The sequence below is a fragment of the Ipomoea nil genome, unplaced genomic scaffold (genome assembly GCF_001879475.1).
Source record: "Ipomoea nil cultivar Tokyo-kokei standard unplaced genomic scaffold, Asagao_1.1 scaffold0805, whole genome shotgun sequence".
In the NCBI taxonomy this organism is placed as follows: Eukaryota; Viridiplantae; Streptophyta; class Magnoliopsida; order Solanales; family Convolvulaceae; genus Ipomoea; species Ipomoea nil.
In genome coordinates, this window is record NW_017617233.1 from 1,328,695 (window position 1) to 1,348,912 (window position 20,218).

A 20,218-nucleotide genomic window follows, 5' to 3' on the forward strand; every position below is an offset into this window, starting at 1 on the left:
TTCGATTCCTGTGCAAAGAAGTGACATGTCAAAAATTTAAGTTATTGAAAAAAAAAAAAACTGATAATGCTACAATAATTGTAATCGGAGACTAAAAATAAAATTTGTTCTTTAAAGAAATCGTATTTACTTTTGTAAAAATTATTTGAAAAATGTGAAAGGATAAATCCACCAATAAAATGTGGACCCACATTATGATTCCTTCGCACTCAAAAAAGGCGCACAAAAAATAACTAGAAAAACGGAATCTTCCGTAACAGGTCACCGTCTCCCACACGAAAAATCCCCTTTTTTTCCCTTTCTTCTCTCTCGAACTTTTCTCTACATTTTGTCTCCTACTTAGCCATCAAATCAAATCATTTCCCCTTTCTTATGATACTAAATCCGATATGATGAACAGAAATTCCTCCTCCTTCTTCTTCTTCTTCTTCTTCTTCACTCGTCCTTGAATTTCTCTCATCTCCTCTCCTCTCCTTGCTTCAGAAGCTTCCGGAATGGGAATGGATGATAAGGACAGCTGCGAGAGCCGTGCGGTGGTGGAACCGTCGTCTGCGAAGCAGAGCCGCCTGCACTGGCAGCGCTACGAAGTCTTCACGCAAGTGCTTAGCCGGCTCCGGGAATTGAATCTCGACGATGTCAAATTCCCCGGCTTCGAGGACCAGCTCTGGCTTCATTTCAGTCGCCTCCCCGCAAGGTTTGACTTCATAATTTGTGAACTGTGTCTTTTTTTGAGACTCTGTGCATGTACGCATGTTGTGTATGTATCGATTAGGTGCTTGTCTTTCGGTGATTTTGCTTTACGAATTAGTCGATTGTGATGTTATCTCTCCCACTCTCTGTGTTTACGGTGGATTGTTTGGTGATGACTGATGAGGTTGTGTTAAATATAGAAATTAGCTGTATTGATAACATGCTATGATGTTAAATATCGAAATTGTTTGTATTGAGATCACATATAATTACAAAGAGTATACAAATGGAGTGTGTTTATACAAGTAATGCAACTGCAATAAACTACTATGAACGACTGCCTGCTATAACTGCTATTAACTCATAATAGTCGGGTTTGATGCAGATATGCATCGGATGTGAACGTGGAAAGAGCTGAGGATGTGCTAATGCACAAGAGATTGCTCAGTTCAGCTGAGGATCCTGAGAATAGACCTGCATTTGAAGTTCGCCCTGTACAGGTGCCTATGCTTCTATCGGTACTTTGATTTTTAAACTAGCTTAGTGCTAAGAAGATTAAGAATGAAAGGGAGAACATTTCTTTGTTTCATTCGCCGTGGTTCTTCTCATGCACAGCAAACAGGAATGAACTTTTGATCAAAGTAATTTTTTTTTGTTGGGAAGGAAAAGTATGATTTGATTTATCAGTTAAAAATTATACTCCATAACAATCTAGGTTTGGAAGTGATGCACACACTCACATATGGAACTGCTGTCTTACTATAACATCTCCTAGCGTAGGTTCACCCTAACTACAATGGAGCCTCAGCAGATTTGGTTGATGTCAGTTCTTCATTGAAAGATGAAGCCCAAAGGTACTGTTGAATTTATTTTTTTTTGAAAGTTACTGGCTCTATTACATTGTAGTATCTGTTCATATACTTTCTCAACCTACTGAAACACAATGAACCAATAACGCCTCCACTGAGGCTTGAACTCATAATCTTCCAAATGGAAGTCCAACCCGGGTACCATTAGACCACATAGTCCTGGTATTTATTTATTTATTTATTTATTATTATTATTATCTTTTGACTTCAGTGTCATAGACTCATTAGTTTATTGCTTTAGTTCCCTACCTTTATCTCTCCATTTGAGTTGTGTTGCCATTTAATTTTCACTCTTCCCCTACATTCCAGTTTCCACCCTCCTCCAACATTTGGCTTATCACCTAATCTTCAGACACTTGAACTTAATGATAACAAAGCTCATGCAAATGATGGAGATAGCGAAAGCAATCTACCTTCAAGGATTTACAGGTACTTTAATGTTTGTTTTTGTCAAAATGTGTGAATGTCAAGCAAATATCAGAGCATGATGTTATGAGTTTATAAGACCTAAGAAGATTTTTGTTCTAGCCTGTTTAGTTATTCCAATTTGTTTGCAATCATTTTCAGACTTCTGTTCTCTTTTGGCTTTGTGAAAGAATATGCATATAGAAGTATTATTATATATCCACTAGAATATTCTTTTATGTAGTTGCTTCAGCGGAAATTTTGTTGAGTTCACTGTTGTTACTATTCAAATTGACTGTTTTTACACATTAAACATATTGTTATATTAAAATAAATCTTTCAGGCCCATGCATGAGGTCACTTTTTCAACAATTGACAAGCCAAAGGTTCTTAGTCAGGTGGGTTCTCCCCCATGTCCCAACCTTGTTTTTCCTTACCGCTATTTCCTTATCCCCCTTATCCTTCCTAAACACAAATGAAGTGATTACAGTATGGTTGCAATCACATCTAGCAAGTGTATAAGAGAATTTATGTTTAATGTGTTTATTCGAAATTTCCAGTTAACTTCTATACTTTCTGAAATTGGACTGAACATTGAAGAAGCTCATGTTTTTTCTACTACTGATGGCTTCTCCTTAGATGTTTTTGTTGTTTATGGATGGCCATATGAGGTATATTTAAGTCTCTCCCTCTCGTTAAATATTTACTAATAGTTCAGTCAATAACTTTTATATGCTTAGACCGTATCTTAACCAGTACATTGCTTTAATGAATGTTAGAGCAAGTTGAATTGAATTAATCCACAATGTCGGGATTTAATGCCTGAAAATACTTTGTGTAATTTAGGATTACAGCATACATAATTTTTGTTTGTTCTGTGTGCCTTTTGCTTTATACTGAATCAATTATATGAATATCCAGAAAACTGAGCTGCTTAGGAGTGAGATACAAAAGGAAATTTTTAAGACTAAGGTAGCTTTTCTTCTTCCTGCTTATATTTGAAAGATTTGAATCAACCATAATATTTCCTCATACTGATTCAGTGCTTCTGGATTTCATCATTGAGCAGCTAATAACTCTGCTGAAAATATGTTGTAGGAGCAACCGGAACTCATACTTACTCCTAACAACGAGCAGAACCAAACAGTGCCTGAACCAAATTCTGAATGTGTAAAAATACCTACTGATGGAACTGATGATTGGGAAATTGATTCACAGCTTTTGAAATTTGAAAACAAAATTGCATCTGGAACATTTGGAGATCTGTAAGTTGCATATGATCCTTATCCTGAGTTTCAGTTGTGGTTGCACTCCTTGTCGGTCATATCATAAATCTTTTCAGGTATAAAGGCACATATTGTAGCCAAGAGGTGGCTATTAAAGTCTTAAAGCCAGAAAACTTGAATGCAGACATGTTGAAAGAGTTCACTCAGGAAGTCTACATCATGAGGTCTGCTATATGAAATGCTCATGGCCTTTCTTTTTGAATGTTTCTTCAAGATTCATATCCTGCTGTCTTCATGTATCTATGAGAAAGAGAAGCTTTTTCTTCTTTTACTTCTGTAACCAAAGTATTTAGTATTCCACTTCTACAGATAGGGCCATTACTTTAGTATAGTACATCAGTACAGTACGGTTCTTTTCCTATCAAAACCTTAACCTTTTCTCTTTCAGAAATTTCCTGTACAAACAAGGAAATATTGCTCAACGTATTGCCAGGATTTTATAACTGAAGCTTTTGGAAATGGGACTACTGTTCATAATATAACATCAACATGCTCTCCTATACTCTTAAGTAATTGGTGTCCACAGACCTGATTTTACTCTTGTGAGACTCTGCTTTCTAAATTCCAAACAAACTTCTCGTGTTTATGTCCAGGTAATACATTTTGCAACTATGATGCCAAAGAGAAAAAAGAAAAAAGAACTGTTGACAAACAAAAAAGTATTATATTTGGACATATGGTTCAAACAATCGTTGGTTGCTGAATTTAGATGAATCACTTTCTTTTTATTTTCCCAATTACTTATTCAGAATCCCTTCTCCTCTTTGATTTTATATTTTAAAACTTTTTTCAGGAAAATTCGGCATAAGAATGTTATCCAATTTATAGGGGCACGGACACAGCCTCCGAACATGTGCATCGTGACTGGTAGGATGTTTAAATTTTACATTTATAACCTCATTGTACATTCATACTTGTGATTTCTGAGCACTGTTGGCTTTTGTGTGAAATTCTGCAATGTTGTTATGAGGGAAATGGTTCTAATGAAGTTTCTAAAATGTAGTTCATAATTGCAGAAATTTCATAACTTTTTCTTACAGCAATTATTTTTTTAAAAAAAATTCTTTAACCTGTTGATGTCTATGCTTCTATCCACATCATTGAAAAGCTTGCATTTTGGTTATGTTTTGACCAGAGTTCATGTCTAGAGGAAGTGTTTACAACTTTTTGCACAAGCTAAGAGGTGCTTTTAAGCTTCCTAATCTACTCAAGGTTGCAACTGATGTTTCTAAAGGAATGTACTATCTCCACCAAAATAACATAATTCATCGTGACTTGAAGACTGCCAATCTTCTGATGGATGAGCACGGAGTAAGTTTCATCTCTTATTTTCAGTATTCTGAGAAAGATATTGGTCCTCCACTTCTTTTTTGAAATGAAGTTTGATTTCTTATGCATAATAATCTTCTCATTTTCCATATATAGGTTGATGATTATGCTGTATCTGCTTAATAGAGATTTATGTCTTTCTAAAAATAATGGATTCTGGAATAAAGATAAACACTAAAAATACATTGAACAGATACTTTATTGAATAATCTTTTCTGTGGATTCCATGAGTGCTGAAATCGGTGCATTCTGCCTTTGTCAATTCAATGCCCAGAATCTTTAGTTTCATGAATCCTTCTAAAAAGCATCATTCTAAGCATTCACTTGCAGCAAATGTCACCCATTCCAAGCAGTGAAGCGCCTACTTAACTTATGTGGATATTGGTTGGTTTCAGGTTTATATCTTTTCATTCAATACAAGTGTGTTTTGAGCAGGTTGTTAAGGTTGCTGATTTTGGGGTGGCTAGAGTGCAAGCTGTAACCGGAGTCATGACTGCAGAGACTGGAACATACCGATGGATGGCTCCTGAGGTATGCCAAATTGCCAATACAATTCATTGCATGACTGATAATTGCCTGAAAAATTCTTACAACTCATGGTGGGTTTTTCCCAATTGAAGGTAATTGAGCATAAACCATATAATCACAAGGTTGATGTTTTCAGCTTTGGAATAGTGCTATGGGAACTTCTTACAGGAGAAGTAAGCCACAAAAATCTCCTTTGCTCTCAAGTGTCAAGTGCTGTTTGTACCACTTTCATTATCCTTTTTTCTAATCTGACAAATTGGGCAGATTCCCTATGTCTTCTTAACACCTTTACAAGCTGCAATCGGTGTGGTGCAACAGGTAAAAATCTTACTTCCTCTAGTTACCAAACTCATTACTGCATACATAAATTCGAAGTTTTATTCACTTCCATTGCTTATCAGGGTCTACGACCTAACATTCCTAAGAACACACATCCAAAACTAGCCGAACTGCTAGAGAATTGTTGGCACCAAGACCCAACTAAAAGGCCGGAATTCTCAGAAATTTTGGAGATTCTGAAACAAATTTCCGACGAGGTACAACGTTAATCTGACATAAATCAACCGGTTTGAGAGATCAAACGGAGTATAACTTCACTTCCTCTTTTGTGTCACAGGTTGGAGATGACAAGCAAAAGGATACCAAATCAATCCGCGGTTTTTTACCCTCTGTAAACGGCCATCAATGAGATTTTAACTTAAGAAATGGAAATAAATCCCCCTAAGTCATCTGGTGTAAGTCAGCTTTGTACAGGCACTATAAATTTATTCAACTTACTCCTTATTTTATGTGAAAAACTGAGGAATTCATCGAATATATAAAAGATTAAGACTATAATTGTAGGGCTTTCAAAAAAGAAAGCCCTTTCAAAAATTCTCTAAGGCTTAGGGTAAACCCAAGCCTTAGAGGGGGTTTGGAAATAGTTTTCAACCAGCAATAGACGCGCCTCGGTTAGAACCTCACTAGCTGCGTCATTGCCCCAAGCGCAAAGATGGTTTTCACAGCCTGCGCGTCTCGCTTTTTATAAGAGGCTTATTCCCTTGCGGTTCCGAAAACATTCGATGTGGGACGCGGAAAAAGCAATAGCGTCAGCGTAGTAAAAAACCCGCCTGTCTTTTCTCTGCTTGGGCAGCTGGGCGCCGATGAATACATAACAAATATAAATAAGTCCATATTCTAAAAATATTTGCTTTCAAAATTCAAATAAATTTAAGAGCAACTCTGTTGACTTTTGATGCAAGAAGAAAATAATCAGATTTTAACGTCTTCTCAGCTGAGTTAGTCTGTTACACATTCAAAATAATGTCTATTTTTATCACAAATGAAGTGAAAAGGAATGGAATTGAAAGAATCATATCGGTGACATTGTAAGACCAAGTTTCAAATGAATAACAGGACAAGAATTAGTGCTAATTATCATAAATTTATTATAAAGTATAATACAAGAGAGCAGTTAAAGTATTACACCATTTCTGTCAAAGATAGCTGGAGTACAATGAGGCCAGGATAGTTTACAAAGCTATGGTGCTAAATATTTCCTAACAGCATTACTTGATTGATGAGCGAAGTATTTCTGTCGAAGAAGCACGTAAGGGTACCCGATAAGCGACAGAAAGTGGGCAGGCTTGGAGATCGAAAGTATTTCGTACCAAACTTGGTCGTTCTCATCCAAAGCGATTGAGAATCGTTCTTCGCCTGCCTGTTCATGCCAAAAAAAGTGCAAAGCTCGATTAAGCCTGTTTCCAGTTTTCTTCATTTGAATGCTTATGAGTATAAAGATGGGAAAAGTTGTGTCCATGTAACATTGCACGATTCATGGGGTGTAAAACAAAACGCATCAAAGTAATTTTAGAAAAAATCCGGTTGAGATTAAGGAACTAACCAGTAAGTGTCCTTGAAGAGTTCCGCTGCCAAAACCAAAGGACGCCATCCCCTTACCTTTCTTCTTTGTTTCGTTAACATACACCACCTGTAAAGGCATCACAAGCCATGGGAAGAATTCCTTTACACAAACGCAAAACTTCTCCCCGACCCCAATTCTAGTTTTGGGATCAACAAATGTCCAGTCGAAGCTGAAATGTCTGCAAATTGTATCACTGTAAAATTACAACCTTCCTCTATAGAGAATGCCGAGTATCTAGAACAAGTATATATTATATACATATGCCTGAAGAGATGCATGGTTAAACTATATACTGACTTCCAGCTTTGAAGAGCACTTTTGCCCTTCTCAAAAGTCTTAAATCCCGAACCAACTGGAACACGGGCATGATTAACAAAATACCCCTTTTTGGCGAGCTCTCTATCTTGCTGAAGCGAAACTGCAGTCTTTGCAGTGGCTCCTCTATATTCACTGTCGTAGTTAAAGGAGCCACACCTGCTTGCATTGAAGAGAAACAGTTACTTTGCAGCATTTATCCGAGTAACAAGAATACACAAGAAAGATACTTCTCGTTAGCAAACCGTTCCTCACTTGTCAATACATTTCTTCTGATCTTCAGGAGATGGGCGATCCCAAAATAAGAATACCATCTGTCTCAAATCGACCCACGATTTTCAGTAAGTTTCCATGAAACCACACACAAAAAAAAGTTTGAGTTCTCAATATCAGTAAGTTTGGTTACTGATATTCAGGTTCAAACAATCACTCCCAAGATCCCTTTGTCCATTTGGATTATTGGCTTTTGCTGCCAAGGGAGCTAAAACATAAATGAGCATAAAAGGTCATGCCAAAAAACTAATTTCTATTCCATAGAATCTTCCAATTTTAGTTCAATGGATTAACAGACAGCTTGACACCTCCCCACCATTTGCCTCCACTTCCCAGAAAAGAAATTTCAAAAGCACCACTGCTCCAATACCAAACTCCACACAAATAAAAACAGTCTAAAAGATGGACAATCCCAAACAAGAACACAATCAAACAAAAACTCGGAAATATGAGGGACAATCCTAACCGAGTTTGTCAGACTGTTCGCTTGGTAACCACAACTCCACAAAGTTTCAAGTTTAACCCCGGGTGGGAGCGGGAGTAGCCTATTGCAGTATTGCCCTTCTTGGTTTAAGCCGGTCAATTATAGATAACTTAAACTAGTTTACCTCCTTGTGATCCTTTACAGTCTAGGATTACAAGACGAGATTCATCCGGTACACATAGTGACTACAGATTTTCCTCGTTACCAAAAAATTTAAGCAAAATCTTGAACACATAAGCAAAATCATCCGCAAAAAAAAATTAAGAATAAGGGTTGAGAAGGAACAGCTGAAATGCAAATTAAAGTTTGATTCTTTAGGGATTTCATTTTATCATACAATTGAGCTACGTAAATGAAAGAACAAAGTGAGTGCAGTATAAACAGTAACAAAAAATCATTTAACAGTGCAAAGTGACACTAACCGCGGGAAGGAATGGTTGAATCCGGTGGTGGGAGTGGATAAAAACCGCTGAGATGGAGAGAGGCCACGGAGTCAGACAAAGAAAAGGAGAAGGATGATCGAGTAGATGCCCAGATCTTTGACACGTGTACCTTCTCTTGCCATACGGTTCAGATTTGCAAGGTTTCTTTTCCAATTTGTTGTTCGGGTCGGGTGAAATAGGTTTGGTTCATATTAGAGCAAGATTAATAGTGTTAATAAGAGTTAATTCCAGCAATGGTCCTCCGACTATTGTGATTTTTCAAAATTAGTCCTCGTCTTTTAATTTGGACAAAAAAGACCCTTGACTATTAAATTTGTTCCAAATTTGGTCCTTCCGTTAATCATCAGTTTGTTAGGCGTTAGTTTAAGGGCTAAAATGGTCATTTCCTTAGCTGAAGTGTGCAAATTGTTTCCGTTCAATGCCAAGGATTAGAATGCCGATTCCGATGGATCGGAATCCGGCAGAGAAAAGAAGAATCCGGGATTTTCGCCGGAGGTTGTGACGAAAATCGGTCGCATTGCCAACGTCATGATCTCCGGAGGGTATGCGAATGAGTTCTGTGAGGCATATACGATTTCGCGGAGAAATGCGTTTTCTGAACAAATGAAGAAATTCGATTTTGAGAGGATTAACGTGGAGGATGTGCAGAGAATGCATTGGGACATTCTGGATGGGGAGATCACGAGATGGATCGGAGTGGTAAAATACTTCTCGGAAACCTTGTTTCCAGGAGAACGGAGACTCGCCGAGTCTGTTTTCTCGGAACACCCGTCCTTCTCCCTCAGTGTTTTCAGCAATTTTGTTTGCTCGGTGGCGATTCGGGGAGGTTGTTTGCAACCAGAGAGTCACTAACCAAACCTGCATCCACATCATCAAAGTTCAGTGCGCCTCTTAAGTTTTCGACCACTGCAATTATTTGTCTTGTATTAGTGATGCAGAACGCAGTAGCTGAACAAAGAATTCTAATGATTCATTAGAACAAAACAGGAAGTACATTCATAATAATTTTCAAGTCCCCCTTCTGGTTACAAAATGGCCTAATATATAGGCATAAAACAAAGCAACGTAACATTCAAATTCTAGGAATTGTAAAAGACACATGGAAAATGAAAATGCACTTAATATAATCTAGGGAAAAGATTCTTGAGCCTCCAAACAGATATTACTCAGGTTCCTTGTGTTGTGTTGCTGGTGTGAACGCCATCATACTCCCCTACCTGTGAAAAACTCGTCCTCGAGTTAGCTTCATCTGGATACAACTCTTGGCCAGGATAAAACTTGAAGATATCCGCAACGTTGAAGGTTTTCGAAATCTTCCAGTCATCTGGTATGTTCACGACATAGGCATTGTCATTGATCTTTCGTAGAATCTCAAATGGGCCATATTTCTTTGGACTGAGTTTGTGAAAAGTGCCTGCAGGATACCTCTCCTTGCGTAAGTATATTAACACATGTTCTCCAACTTGAAACAATTGTTGTCTGCGCTTTTTATCGGCTGCAGCTTTATATTTGGCATTTGAAGCGCTCAACTTTGCCTTAACTTCTTCATGGACATTCTTGACTTGTTCAGCCATGTTTGAGGCAGATTTGTGTATCCCATCAACCTTCGGTAAGTGAAGAAGGTCTACAGCATGGCGTGGAGTTTTTGTATACACAACAGAGAATGGAGAACGCCCAATGGACATATGAACAGAGCTATTGTATGCAAATTCAGCTTGTGACAAAGCAAAATCCCACTGCTTAACATGCTCTCCACAAATGCACCGGATCAAATTCCCGAGAGTACGATTTGTGACCTCAGTCTGACCATCCGTTTGTGGGTGCGCAGAACTACTGAAATTCAAACTTGCATCAAAGCGCTTCCAAAGAGTCGTCCAAAAATGAGAGAGAAATTTTGAATCTCTGTCAGATGTTATGGATCGAGGGACACCGTGAAGACAAACAATCTCTTGAAAAAATAGTCGGGCCACATGAACAGCATCAGAAGTTTTTTTACAAGGGATGAAATGAGCCATTTTGGAGAACCGATCCACCACCACAAACACCGAATCTACTCCCCTCTGTGTTTTGGGAAGGCCAAGCACGAAGTCCATGGATAAATCTTCCCAAATATTCTCTGGAGTTGGCAAAGGTGTATAAAGACCAGTATTCTGCACATGCCCTTTAGAGGTTTGACAAATAGAGCATCTCTTCACAAAGGTGGCCACATCTCTCTTCAATTGTGGCCAATAATACCTCTCTTCTAGCCTAGCAATCGTTTTATCTCTGCCCATATGCCCTGCTAAACCTCCACCATGCAAGTCCCTAATGAGCTTTTCCCGTAAAGATGTCCTTGGGATGCATAAGCGATTTCCTTTGAACAGATATCCATCTAAAATATGAAAGTCTTGAGTTGAGTTGTGTTGTTGAGCTTTCTTCCATATTTCTTTGAAATCCTCATCAAAATCATAGAGGTCCCTTAGTAGTTCAAACCCAATGAGCTCTCCTTGTAATGTGATCAACAGGCTCCTTCGTCTACTAAGGGCATCAGCCACTTTATTTGATACTCCAGATTTATGCTTAATCACGAAGGAGAATTGCTCAAGGAAAGATGACCACCTTGCATGCATTTTGTTCATGTGTTTCTGATTTTGAAAGTATTTTAAAGCTTCATGGTCTGAGTAAATCACAAAATCACGAGGCATTAAATAATGAGACCAAACCTGCAAAGCTCGTACCACTGCATAGAGTTCCTGTTCATAAGTAGACCATTTTTCACGAGCTGGGCTTAGTTTTTCACTGTAGAATGCCACTGGTTTCTTTTCTTGAGACAACACAGCACCTATTCCCACTCCACTGGCATCACATTCAACTTCGAAAACTTTGTTAAAGTCTGGCAATGCAAGAACAGGGGCAGATGTGATTTTCTCCTTTAGTTCATTGAAGCTAGCATTAGCCACCTCATCCCATTTGAAATTTCCTTTACGCAATCAATTAGTGATGGGAGCTGCAATGCTACTAAAATCTTTAATAAACCTTCTGTAAAAGGTGGCTAAACCGTGAAAGCTTCGAACTTCCCCCACGGTCGTTGGAGTCGGCCATTCTCGTATTGCCCTCACCTTTTCTTCATCAACTCGTATTCCATCTGCACTAATCACAAAGCCAAGAAAGACAAGTTTTTCAACCATAAAAGAGCATTTTTTTTTTAAGTTGATGTACAACTTGTGTTTCTAAAGAGTCTGCAATATCAACTTTAGATGCCTTAGGTGTTCTTCCTGGTTCTGACTATATATCAGAATGTCGTCAAAATATACAACAATGAACTTGCCATTGAAAGGCCTTAAGACTTCATTCATGAGCCGCATGAAAGTACTAGGAGCATTGGACAACCCGAACGGCATTACCAACCATTCATAAAGACCATCTCGGGTTTTGAAAGCGGTTTTCCATTCGTCTCCAGGTTTAATACGCACCTGGTGATATCCACTTCTAAGGTCAATTTTTGAGAAAACAGTAGCACCATGGAGTTGGTCTAGCATGTCATCCAATCGCGGAATTGGGAAACGATACCTGACGGTGATCTTGTTAATAGCCCGGCTATCAACGCACATTCTAAAACTGCCATCCTTTTTTTGGAGCGAGTAATGCCGGCACAGCACATGGACTCTTACTTTCTTGAATAAATCCCTTCCGTAAGAGTTCAACAACTATATTATTTACAGCCTCATTCTCCACGGGATTCATGCGGTAATGTGGGAGATTAGGTAGACTTGCTCCGGGTATCAAATCTATTTGGTGTTGAATGTCCCTTAAAGGTGGCAATCCATCAGGAAGTTCTTCTAGTGCAACATCTGAAAATTCCTTTAGCAAAGATCTCAGCTCATCAGGAACAAAATATTGAGAGTCTATTTCCTTACCCACCACTAGCAGGATAGTTTTGAAGTCTTTAGCTTCTGCAATAAATTCCTTCCAATTTGCAGTGACAGCACATGTTTTTCTTTGGTCTGCAACATTCCAAGAAATAGGAGGGATTAATATCTTTTTACTTTTCCACAAAAATTCATAAGTGTTCTGCCGCCCATGGTAAATAGCATCTACGTCAAACTGCCATGGTCTTCCTAAAAGAATATGACATGCATCCATGTCAATGACTTCGCAAGTCACAGTGTCTTGGTAGCTCTTCCCAATAGAAACCGGCACACGGCAAACCTCCATCACCATAACAGATGGCCCTTCTTTTATCCAACCCAATTTGTAAGGCTTCGGGTGAGGCTTAGTTGGCAGTCCTAAACGTTGCACAAGTGCCTTGGATACAATGTTGTCACAACTGCCATTGTCAATAATAAGTTTACAAACTTTTCCCAGTACACTGCAATGAGCTCGAAAGATGTTGTTTCTTTGGGCAGGATTATTTCTTTCAGTAGTGCACAGAAACCTCTGTACAACACAATTTAAGTGTTCTCCGACTTCTTCGGCAGCCTCTACTTCATCTTCATTAGTGACTCCCTCTTCGTCAAACTCATCTTGTTCCTCCACAAGGTTGACAGATTTTCTAGCTCGACATTCATTTGAGCGGTGTCCTGGTTCACCACATTTGAAGCACTTGCCCGTCATTGGTCTTGCATAAGGATTTGGTGCAATACTTTTAGAAGATATTTCACCACCTTTTTGTCGCTGGAATTTAGAATTATTGCCTACTGCCTCCTGCAAATTATGAGATAGTGAAGGAACAAAATTTTGGTTTGGAGTAGTTCTCTGGGAATTGGTCTCTGTAGTATTTCTAGACGGTTACCATGGACTGTTTACGAGAAGTAGCTTGAGACAACAATTCCTCAGCCCGCAAAGCCATATTATAGGCTTCATCAACCGTCCAAATTGGAGCCAAAGCCATTCGTTCTCGGATATTAAATCTCAACCCATTTATGTAGCGTGCAGTTTGTTGTTCAGGAGTCTCAGACAGATTACAACGCGCTCCAAGCCGATAGAATTCTTCTGTGTATTCATTCACGCTCCGACCTCCCTGAGAGCAACGTTGATATTTTTGAAATAGCTGTTGCTGATAGTCAGGGGGCAAAAATCTCCCCATCATGAGCTTCTTCATTTTTCTCCATGAGGTCACAGGCATTTTTCCTTGCCTCCTCCTATTATTCTGAGTCATATCCCACCAAGCGGATGCCCCACCGCGTAACTTGTTTGCAACATACTTAACCTGCTTGTTTTCAGGGACATCTAGCATCTCAAAACTGCTTTCAACTTCATAGCACCAGTCTAAGAAAGATTCAATATCTAAGTTGCCATTGAAGCAAGGAAGGTCAATCTTGGGTCTGTAGTACTCTCGTCGTTGTGCAGGATAATTGTGGCTTGTAGTATCTTCGTCATCACTGTCATCCATTTGCTCCTGAAAGTTATAGCGCCGGGTGGGTGTTGTGCTTGCCTCGGAATAGCTCCTTCCACAGGTTGGTTTTGTCTGGGATTGGCAGCCGGATTTATCCCACCACCATTCATTCCCAAACGTATAGCTTCAAGAATACCACGAAGTTCTTGGAACTCGCGGTTAGAGTTATCCTCGTGTGCTCGAAATGCTACCCAAAGGGCTTCTACCCCACGGTCATCGCCAATGGGTTGATTGCTACCACCGCCGGTATTGCCATCTCGAACCATTTTGGGTCGTAACAATTTGAGAGGGATGTACCGCTATCTCGTTTGTTGCCTAAGAACTTAATGGCTCTGAATACCAACTGATGCAGAACGCAGTAGCTGAACAAAGAATTCTAATGATTCATTAGAACAAAACAGGAAGTACATTCATAATAATTTTCAAGTCCCCCTTCTGGTTACAAAATGGCCTAATATATAGGCATAAAACAAAGCAACGTAACATTCAAATTCTAGGAATTGTAAAAGACACATGGAAAATGAAAATGCATTTAATATAATCTAGGAAAAAGATTCTTGAGCCTCCAAACAGATATTACTCAGGTTCCTTGTGTTGTGTTGCTGGTGTGAACGCCATCAATTAGGGTGTTGGGGGAGGGAGGACATTGGTCATCAATTTGGACAATTTCACGAGTATTCATCAGGAAAGTGAACATACTCGGCATTCAGGCGGTTATTGATGGCACTCAGGTTTTTTGAGGGGCTCTGATATGCATGAGTACTCTCTCCAACACAAGCATAATAGCTTTTAGAGTCTTGAGATATCAAAACATCCATCTGCAGACAGAACCAGAACAAGAAAGAAATAGTAAAATGACAAAAAAAAAAAAAAAATGCATTAGAGACTTCTCAAAGCCTGAAAAAATTATAATCTTTTCTGTAGAAGATTTGATGAAGCACACAAATAATTAACAAATCTTGAGAAAATAAATAAGTCATTTTCAACATGAACATATACTTTATGTGGAAATGCCATGGCCTCAGGCAATACAGTGACTGACATTTGATAGAATATAATTATGGGCATGCACATAGTTATTCTGCATTATAAGCTAACAGAACCAAAATAAAAACAAATAAGATAGTTGACTAGCATGTTCTTGTCAGTCTGTCAGAGTCATGCTCGGGCGTCTGCCGGAACGAGATCAAACACGAGATCATCACCGCGGGAGACAGAATCCGAGAAGCAGTTGTGAGCGTATTCTCCGATCTGAAGAGCTCAATCCGTAACAACATCGCGAGAAAAACTCCAAGCCGAAGCAACCATTGCCGGCCAGCACTGAACCAGACACCTACACTACTCCATTTTCAACCCAGAGAGAAAATTACTATTTTAGCCCCTATACTAACACCTTACAAACGGATGTTTAACGGAAGGACCAATGCTGGAACAAATCTGATAATCGAGGGTCTTTTTCGTCCAAATTAAAAGACAAGGACCAATTTTGGAAAATCACAATAGTCGGGGGACTATTGCTGGAATTAACTCGTGTTAATAACCATAAGTCAGATTTTGTGATAATCTTGATGAAATTCTAATCTCCCATCAGAATTCATACGACTAAAACCCTTTTATATAATGTTCATTAATTAAAGTACAAGCAAGGATTGGATGATTGGATGATGAGATTAGGAATTCAAAATCAATTCAGATCAGAAGATTATAAGATAGAGTCCTATATGAAAATTACCACATAACTCTCTAGACTAGAATTAACAATCTAAACTAAAGCCACAGGAATATAAACTATACATTATAAAACCAATAATAATATAATAACTAACATGGATCATCTCAAACTTCAATATAAACAAATGCCTAAAATTGGCCAATTAATTTTTTGAAACCATAATCAAAACTTTCATTATGAAAGATTCAAAGATAAGACACTACAGATAAATGAGGGAGAGTTAACAAACCACTCTGAACGATCAGACATAAAAAGGCACTCTCGAATTAATAAGTGGACAATTCTATTCATTGATCATTTAGCAAACAAGAAGCCCGCATTTGAAAAATGAAAGAAAAATTAGATCAAATTAAGTTTGATCTTGATTATTCTCAAATTATTTGAAGACAGACAGACATATATATATATATAGATATATAGTAACAAATGTAATACAAGGATTGGGTGGATCATCATCATCATCATCTCATTGATCAAACTTGAATATCAGCCAACTGGCTAAAATTAATTGGTGTAACAAGTGGAGGTCCAGCAACGAACAGTAGCTGAGCTGCCAATGATGATGCCAACTGTGTAGGATGAACCCAGTCAAAGAACAATGTTGCATTGCGATCTTCACAGAGATGGGATTTCTTAGTGCATTTGTCTTTTCCATTCAATTTTCCATGTCCACAGCAGGCTTTCTTCACCTCTTTAAAAACTGTATCCAAAACTTATCAATGTCACATTGTGACCTCATTATCATCAAGTACAAGTAAATGTTCTTAAGATCAGAATAAAAATCGCGGAATGTTCGTTGAATCTTTTGATGTGTGTTATTCGACATTGAATTGAAATGTTTTTGTATGTTGACTTAACATTGCAAGAAAATCTTACATTTTGGATGACCATTGAAAAAGTAGTCAGAAATTTTTAGGGTTTGTGGTTCAAAATTGAATTTCTGGCCACTAAAAAGATTATAAAAAATGTTTGTCAGTATTACCAATCATGGGTTGGTAACACCACTGCGTCAATGTGACACTCTGCAGCTGAGTTATATATATCCATTCCCTCTCCCATCGAGAAATTGAACGGATTAATCCTAAGTCAAATGGCCGCTATCCCTATTTTTGAACAACTTGGAGCTGGGCCTTTTTTTTTTTTTTTTTTTCTCACTATTATGGATATGAAAATAATGGTCAAAATCGGATTAAGTTATGAACTGCCCTTACTGGAAATAGACTAGACTACTGATTCCTCAAGAGTTCTTATGTGTTTTCACGCACCTTTAAGACCCCAAAAAAATGAACAATTAAGTTCTATTTTTTAGAAACACATACAAGATTCGACGCTACAAAAAAAGATAACTGTCAACAAAAGTCGTTGGAAAATTTGGAAGGTCGGTGTTCTCGAATTCTGACCAATACCCATGGTTACCATAATAAGGCAAAAACATGCTAAAAGTGGATAGGAATTAGTTTTCTTTCCAAGACTCAATTGTCCAATAACTAATTAAAGGTGATTGAAAGTTCTGACTACGTACCTAAAAAGTGATTGAAAATACATGATTTATAGGGGTGCAAAAGTGTTTACAAACAAACATATAAGGCAAAAATCCGCTAAAAGTGGACAGGAAATAGGTTTCTTTACATGAGTCAAAATTTTCTAACTACCTAGTTAAAGGTGGTTGAAAGTTTTGACCATCTAAAAATTTATTAAAAATACGCGATTCATAACTTCATAAGGGTGCAAGGTAGGTGTTACAATATATAAGATACTGAGTATTAATTAAATTACCATAAAGCTCAGCTCAAAGATTGAACTTAATTAATTCAACAGATATATATTTACCTTGTGACTTTGGGTCAAGAACATTCATTGTCATGTTGTAAGAATTCCCCAATGAATAGTGCATTCCTTGGAACGATGCACTCATACTCTGCAATACCTTCTCAGTCGTCTTGTACAAATTTTGAGCCAATTCATTCACCTCGTCATCGCAACCTCCACCCGAAGTACACTCACGCATCGACGGGCAACACCCGATCGGCGCCACGCCGATAATCCCGAGTTTTCGTGCCCCGAGGTGGTACAATTTCTACAATAAGAACACCCCCAATAGGAGTTTTTAAAATAGTTTTTTCAAATGCAAAAACTTGGATGGGGGTGGGGTTTTTTTTGCTGGTTTTTATTTCTGCAAATGCGAAACTTTTGTGGGCTTCATTAAAACATATTAAAAGTATAGCAAGTGATGCAGTGCGGAGCCAGAAATTTCATCCAGTGGAGGCGAAAATTAAAATAAATGAGACTAATCAAGTAGGGAGATTCGCTTCTTGACCTCTACAACAACACATACATACTTAACCATTTAAGCACTTCATTTTTTAGTAATATATATCTATATTATTTAGTTATATCTAAACATTTACTATATATATATTCAAGGGTTCCCATATATAAGGGGCGAGGTGAGGCCGGGGTTTTACAATTACCTCTAGATGGCTAGCAAGGGAACCACCGAGGTAATCAATGAAGTCGGGTGCGGTGAGATTAGAGCCATATTTCTTGTAGTCGAACAAATCATTGCTGCCTACACTCAATAAGTAGAAGGCGTTTTGGAGTAGATGTTGAGCTTTGGCTTCACCTATTGCCTTTGTGATATCATCACAAACTCTTGCAAATTGCTGAATCTGCTTCCCCAAGTGGATTACCACATTCTGCACATACATTTCGTTTAATTTGTGTTTTCAACAACATTACATTACATACTAAATGGGGAAAAAAACCTAGGTCATCGCCTAATCAGGTGAGAATCAACCTTAACTTGCAAACTGTGAACTTGTGAAGGATTGCACCGTAACTACTACATGATTGCACTGTTACCGCTGCCAGATATGTTTGAAGGAGCTTGGAGTGCAATCATATTTAAATACGGTGCAATCATGTAGTAAGTGCAGTGCAATTCTTCACAAGTTTGGTTGGTTATCACCTGATTATGGATATATATAGAAAGAGAGGGAGAGAGTTACAAAATGTTTGAAGCCGGTATGGTCCAAGATGCCAGATCCTCCCGAGGCAAAGTTCACTCCGCGCTGTATTTCTTGGGTGAAATTACTCTTATGATTCTTAGCTTTAATGAGTGACAGAAATGGTGGTGGGCTTTCCTTGTAGTCCCCAACCATGCTCGCTATTTATAGTAATCAAAGGTAAATGTCATTATTAGAGCAAAGACTAACATTAATTAATGCAATCAATCTTAGATTGTACTTGCATGTTTTAATAATCCTAAGTCTATTTTCACAAATACTAGAAACCAATCATGTGTAGAAGAGGAATAATATAACCAAGTTGATTGGGTTATCGGCTTGGTAACCACACCAGGTTTCAACTTCTAAGTTCAACTCTTAGTGGGATCGGAGCAGCTTATTGATAGATGACCTTCTTGATTTGAGCTGGTTAATTATGGACAACTTAGGTTTGTTTGTCTTCTTGTGGTCTTTTAACAATTATGGTTACAAGTTAATCAAATTGTTGGCTTGACAACTACTAAACAACAATATTTTAAGTTTGACTCTTAGAGCAGTCTATTTAATTTGCCTTTTTGGTTTGAGTCGGTCACTATAGACAGCCTAAGTCAGTTGGCTAGCTAGAGTCCCAAAGTAGTAGGATTATATTTACTCAACCTAGACCATCAGATAGTGGCTCCAAGTTTCTCTCGGTCACCTGGAAAAAAAAAATAAAAAGAGGAATAATACAATATACATATACCTATATAGTCAGCAGTGTTGTAGCCATTGCTGAACCTGCCAGTGCATTTGGAGTTGGGATAATCAATCCCATAATAAGGATTGTTAGCAGTGGCAGTGCTTCCCTTAAGGTGATTATTTGTCCCAACATCCATGGTGGAATCCCCAAATATATACACCGTCTGGACCTTCTTCGCATTTGCCGCAGCTACTTCCCAACACATGACGATGATGATCAAGAAAACATAATATAGTACGATGAGGATCAACCTGGTTTCGTTGTTTTGATGATTATTATTCCTCGCCATTTAATTTTCTGAGTCTCCACAGGTAGGTGATGAACTGAAAGAACATAATGATGGGTTTGAAGTTTATATGGAAGAGACTGGTGAGTAAAGCAACAAGAAGGTGAAGTCATTAGCGTCGATGTCTTCAACGTTTGGGGGTAGAGAAAAACAGAAATTAAAACCCCCCAGGCATCAACTCACTGTCAGATGTTTGGTTTAAGCAATGGAATATAATTATTGAATAATATATATATTATATAACATCGTTTTCGATTTGCTTAGAGCTGAGCAGGCAAAGTATATCCTTGCCATCCGAATTGAAAGAAGACAATTTTGATTTACAAGAAATTAAAGTTTGCAACCGCTCACAAACATTAATTAGCTTGTGATGGCCCTAGTAAGTAAAGAAGAAGAAGAATTACAATTCAAAGAAGTAAATTAAAACAGTTTAAGTTGTTTATAGTTGATCGGATCAGGTTCAAAATAAAAAGTTCAATATATAGACAACACCTTAAACTTGAAACTTGTGGTTAGCAAAACAACTTTTCAACCCGCTCGGGTTGTGTATAGTAGTT

At 38.1% G+C, this 20,218-nt stretch overlaps 3 protein-coding genes across 4 annotated transcripts; 1 reads left to right on the forward strand and 2 right to left on the reverse strand.

Moving 5' to 3' along the window:
• Positions 1-276: 276 nt before the first annotated feature.
• On the forward strand, positions 277-6,069 carry LOC109177655 (serine/threonine-protein kinase STY17-like). Of its 2 annotated transcripts, none has more exons than XM_019327069.1 (16): positions 277-694; positions 1,076-1,190; positions 1,471-1,544; positions 1,869-1,988; positions 2,308-2,362; positions 2,525-2,635; positions 2,886-2,936; positions 3,063-3,229; positions 3,307-3,414; positions 4,044-4,117; positions 4,386-4,561; positions 5,015-5,110; positions 5,200-5,280; positions 5,372-5,425; positions 5,509-5,651; positions 5,720-6,069. In XM_019327069.1, exons 1-16 carry the CDS (start codon positions 495-497, stop codon positions 5,793-5,795), a joined length of 1,701 nt encoding a protein of 566 aa, XP_019182614.1. In that variant the 5' UTR covers positions 277-494; the 3' UTR covers positions 5,796-6,069. The 2 variants fall into 2 exon arrangements, with proteins under 2 accessions (XP_019182614.1, XP_019182615.1); XM_019327070.1 differs by having other exon boundaries at positions 5,509-5,643; positions 5,724-6,069.
• Positions 6,070-6,492: 423 nt separating this feature from the next.
• Positions 6,493-8,652, reverse strand: LOC109177664 (UPF0548 protein At2g17695). Its single transcript, XM_019327089.1, has 5 exons — positions 8,505-8,652; positions 7,581-7,639; positions 7,308-7,484; positions 6,990-7,188; positions 6,493-6,806 (listed from the first exon to the last, which is right to left on the reverse strand). Exons 2-5 carry the CDS (start codon positions 7,637-7,639, stop codon positions 6,627-6,629), a joined length of 615 nt encoding a protein of 204 aa, XP_019182634.1. The 5' UTR covers positions 8,505-8,652; the 3' UTR covers positions 6,493-6,626.
• A 7,096-nt stretch (positions 8,653-15,748) lies between these two features.
• Positions 15,749-19,697, reverse strand: LOC109177660 (GDSL esterase/lipase At5g33370-like). Its single transcript, XM_019327082.1, has 5 exons — positions 19,379-19,697; positions 18,640-18,797; positions 18,103-18,327; positions 17,462-17,708; positions 15,749-16,331 (listed from the first exon to the last, which is right to left on the reverse strand). The coding sequence occupies exons 1-5, from the start codon at positions 19,662-19,664 to the stop codon at positions 16,105-16,107; spliced, it is 1,143 nt and encodes a 380-aa protein (XP_019182627.1). The 5' UTR covers positions 19,665-19,697; the 3' UTR covers positions 15,749-16,104.
• Between the last annotated feature and the right edge of the window lie 521 nt (positions 19,698-20,218).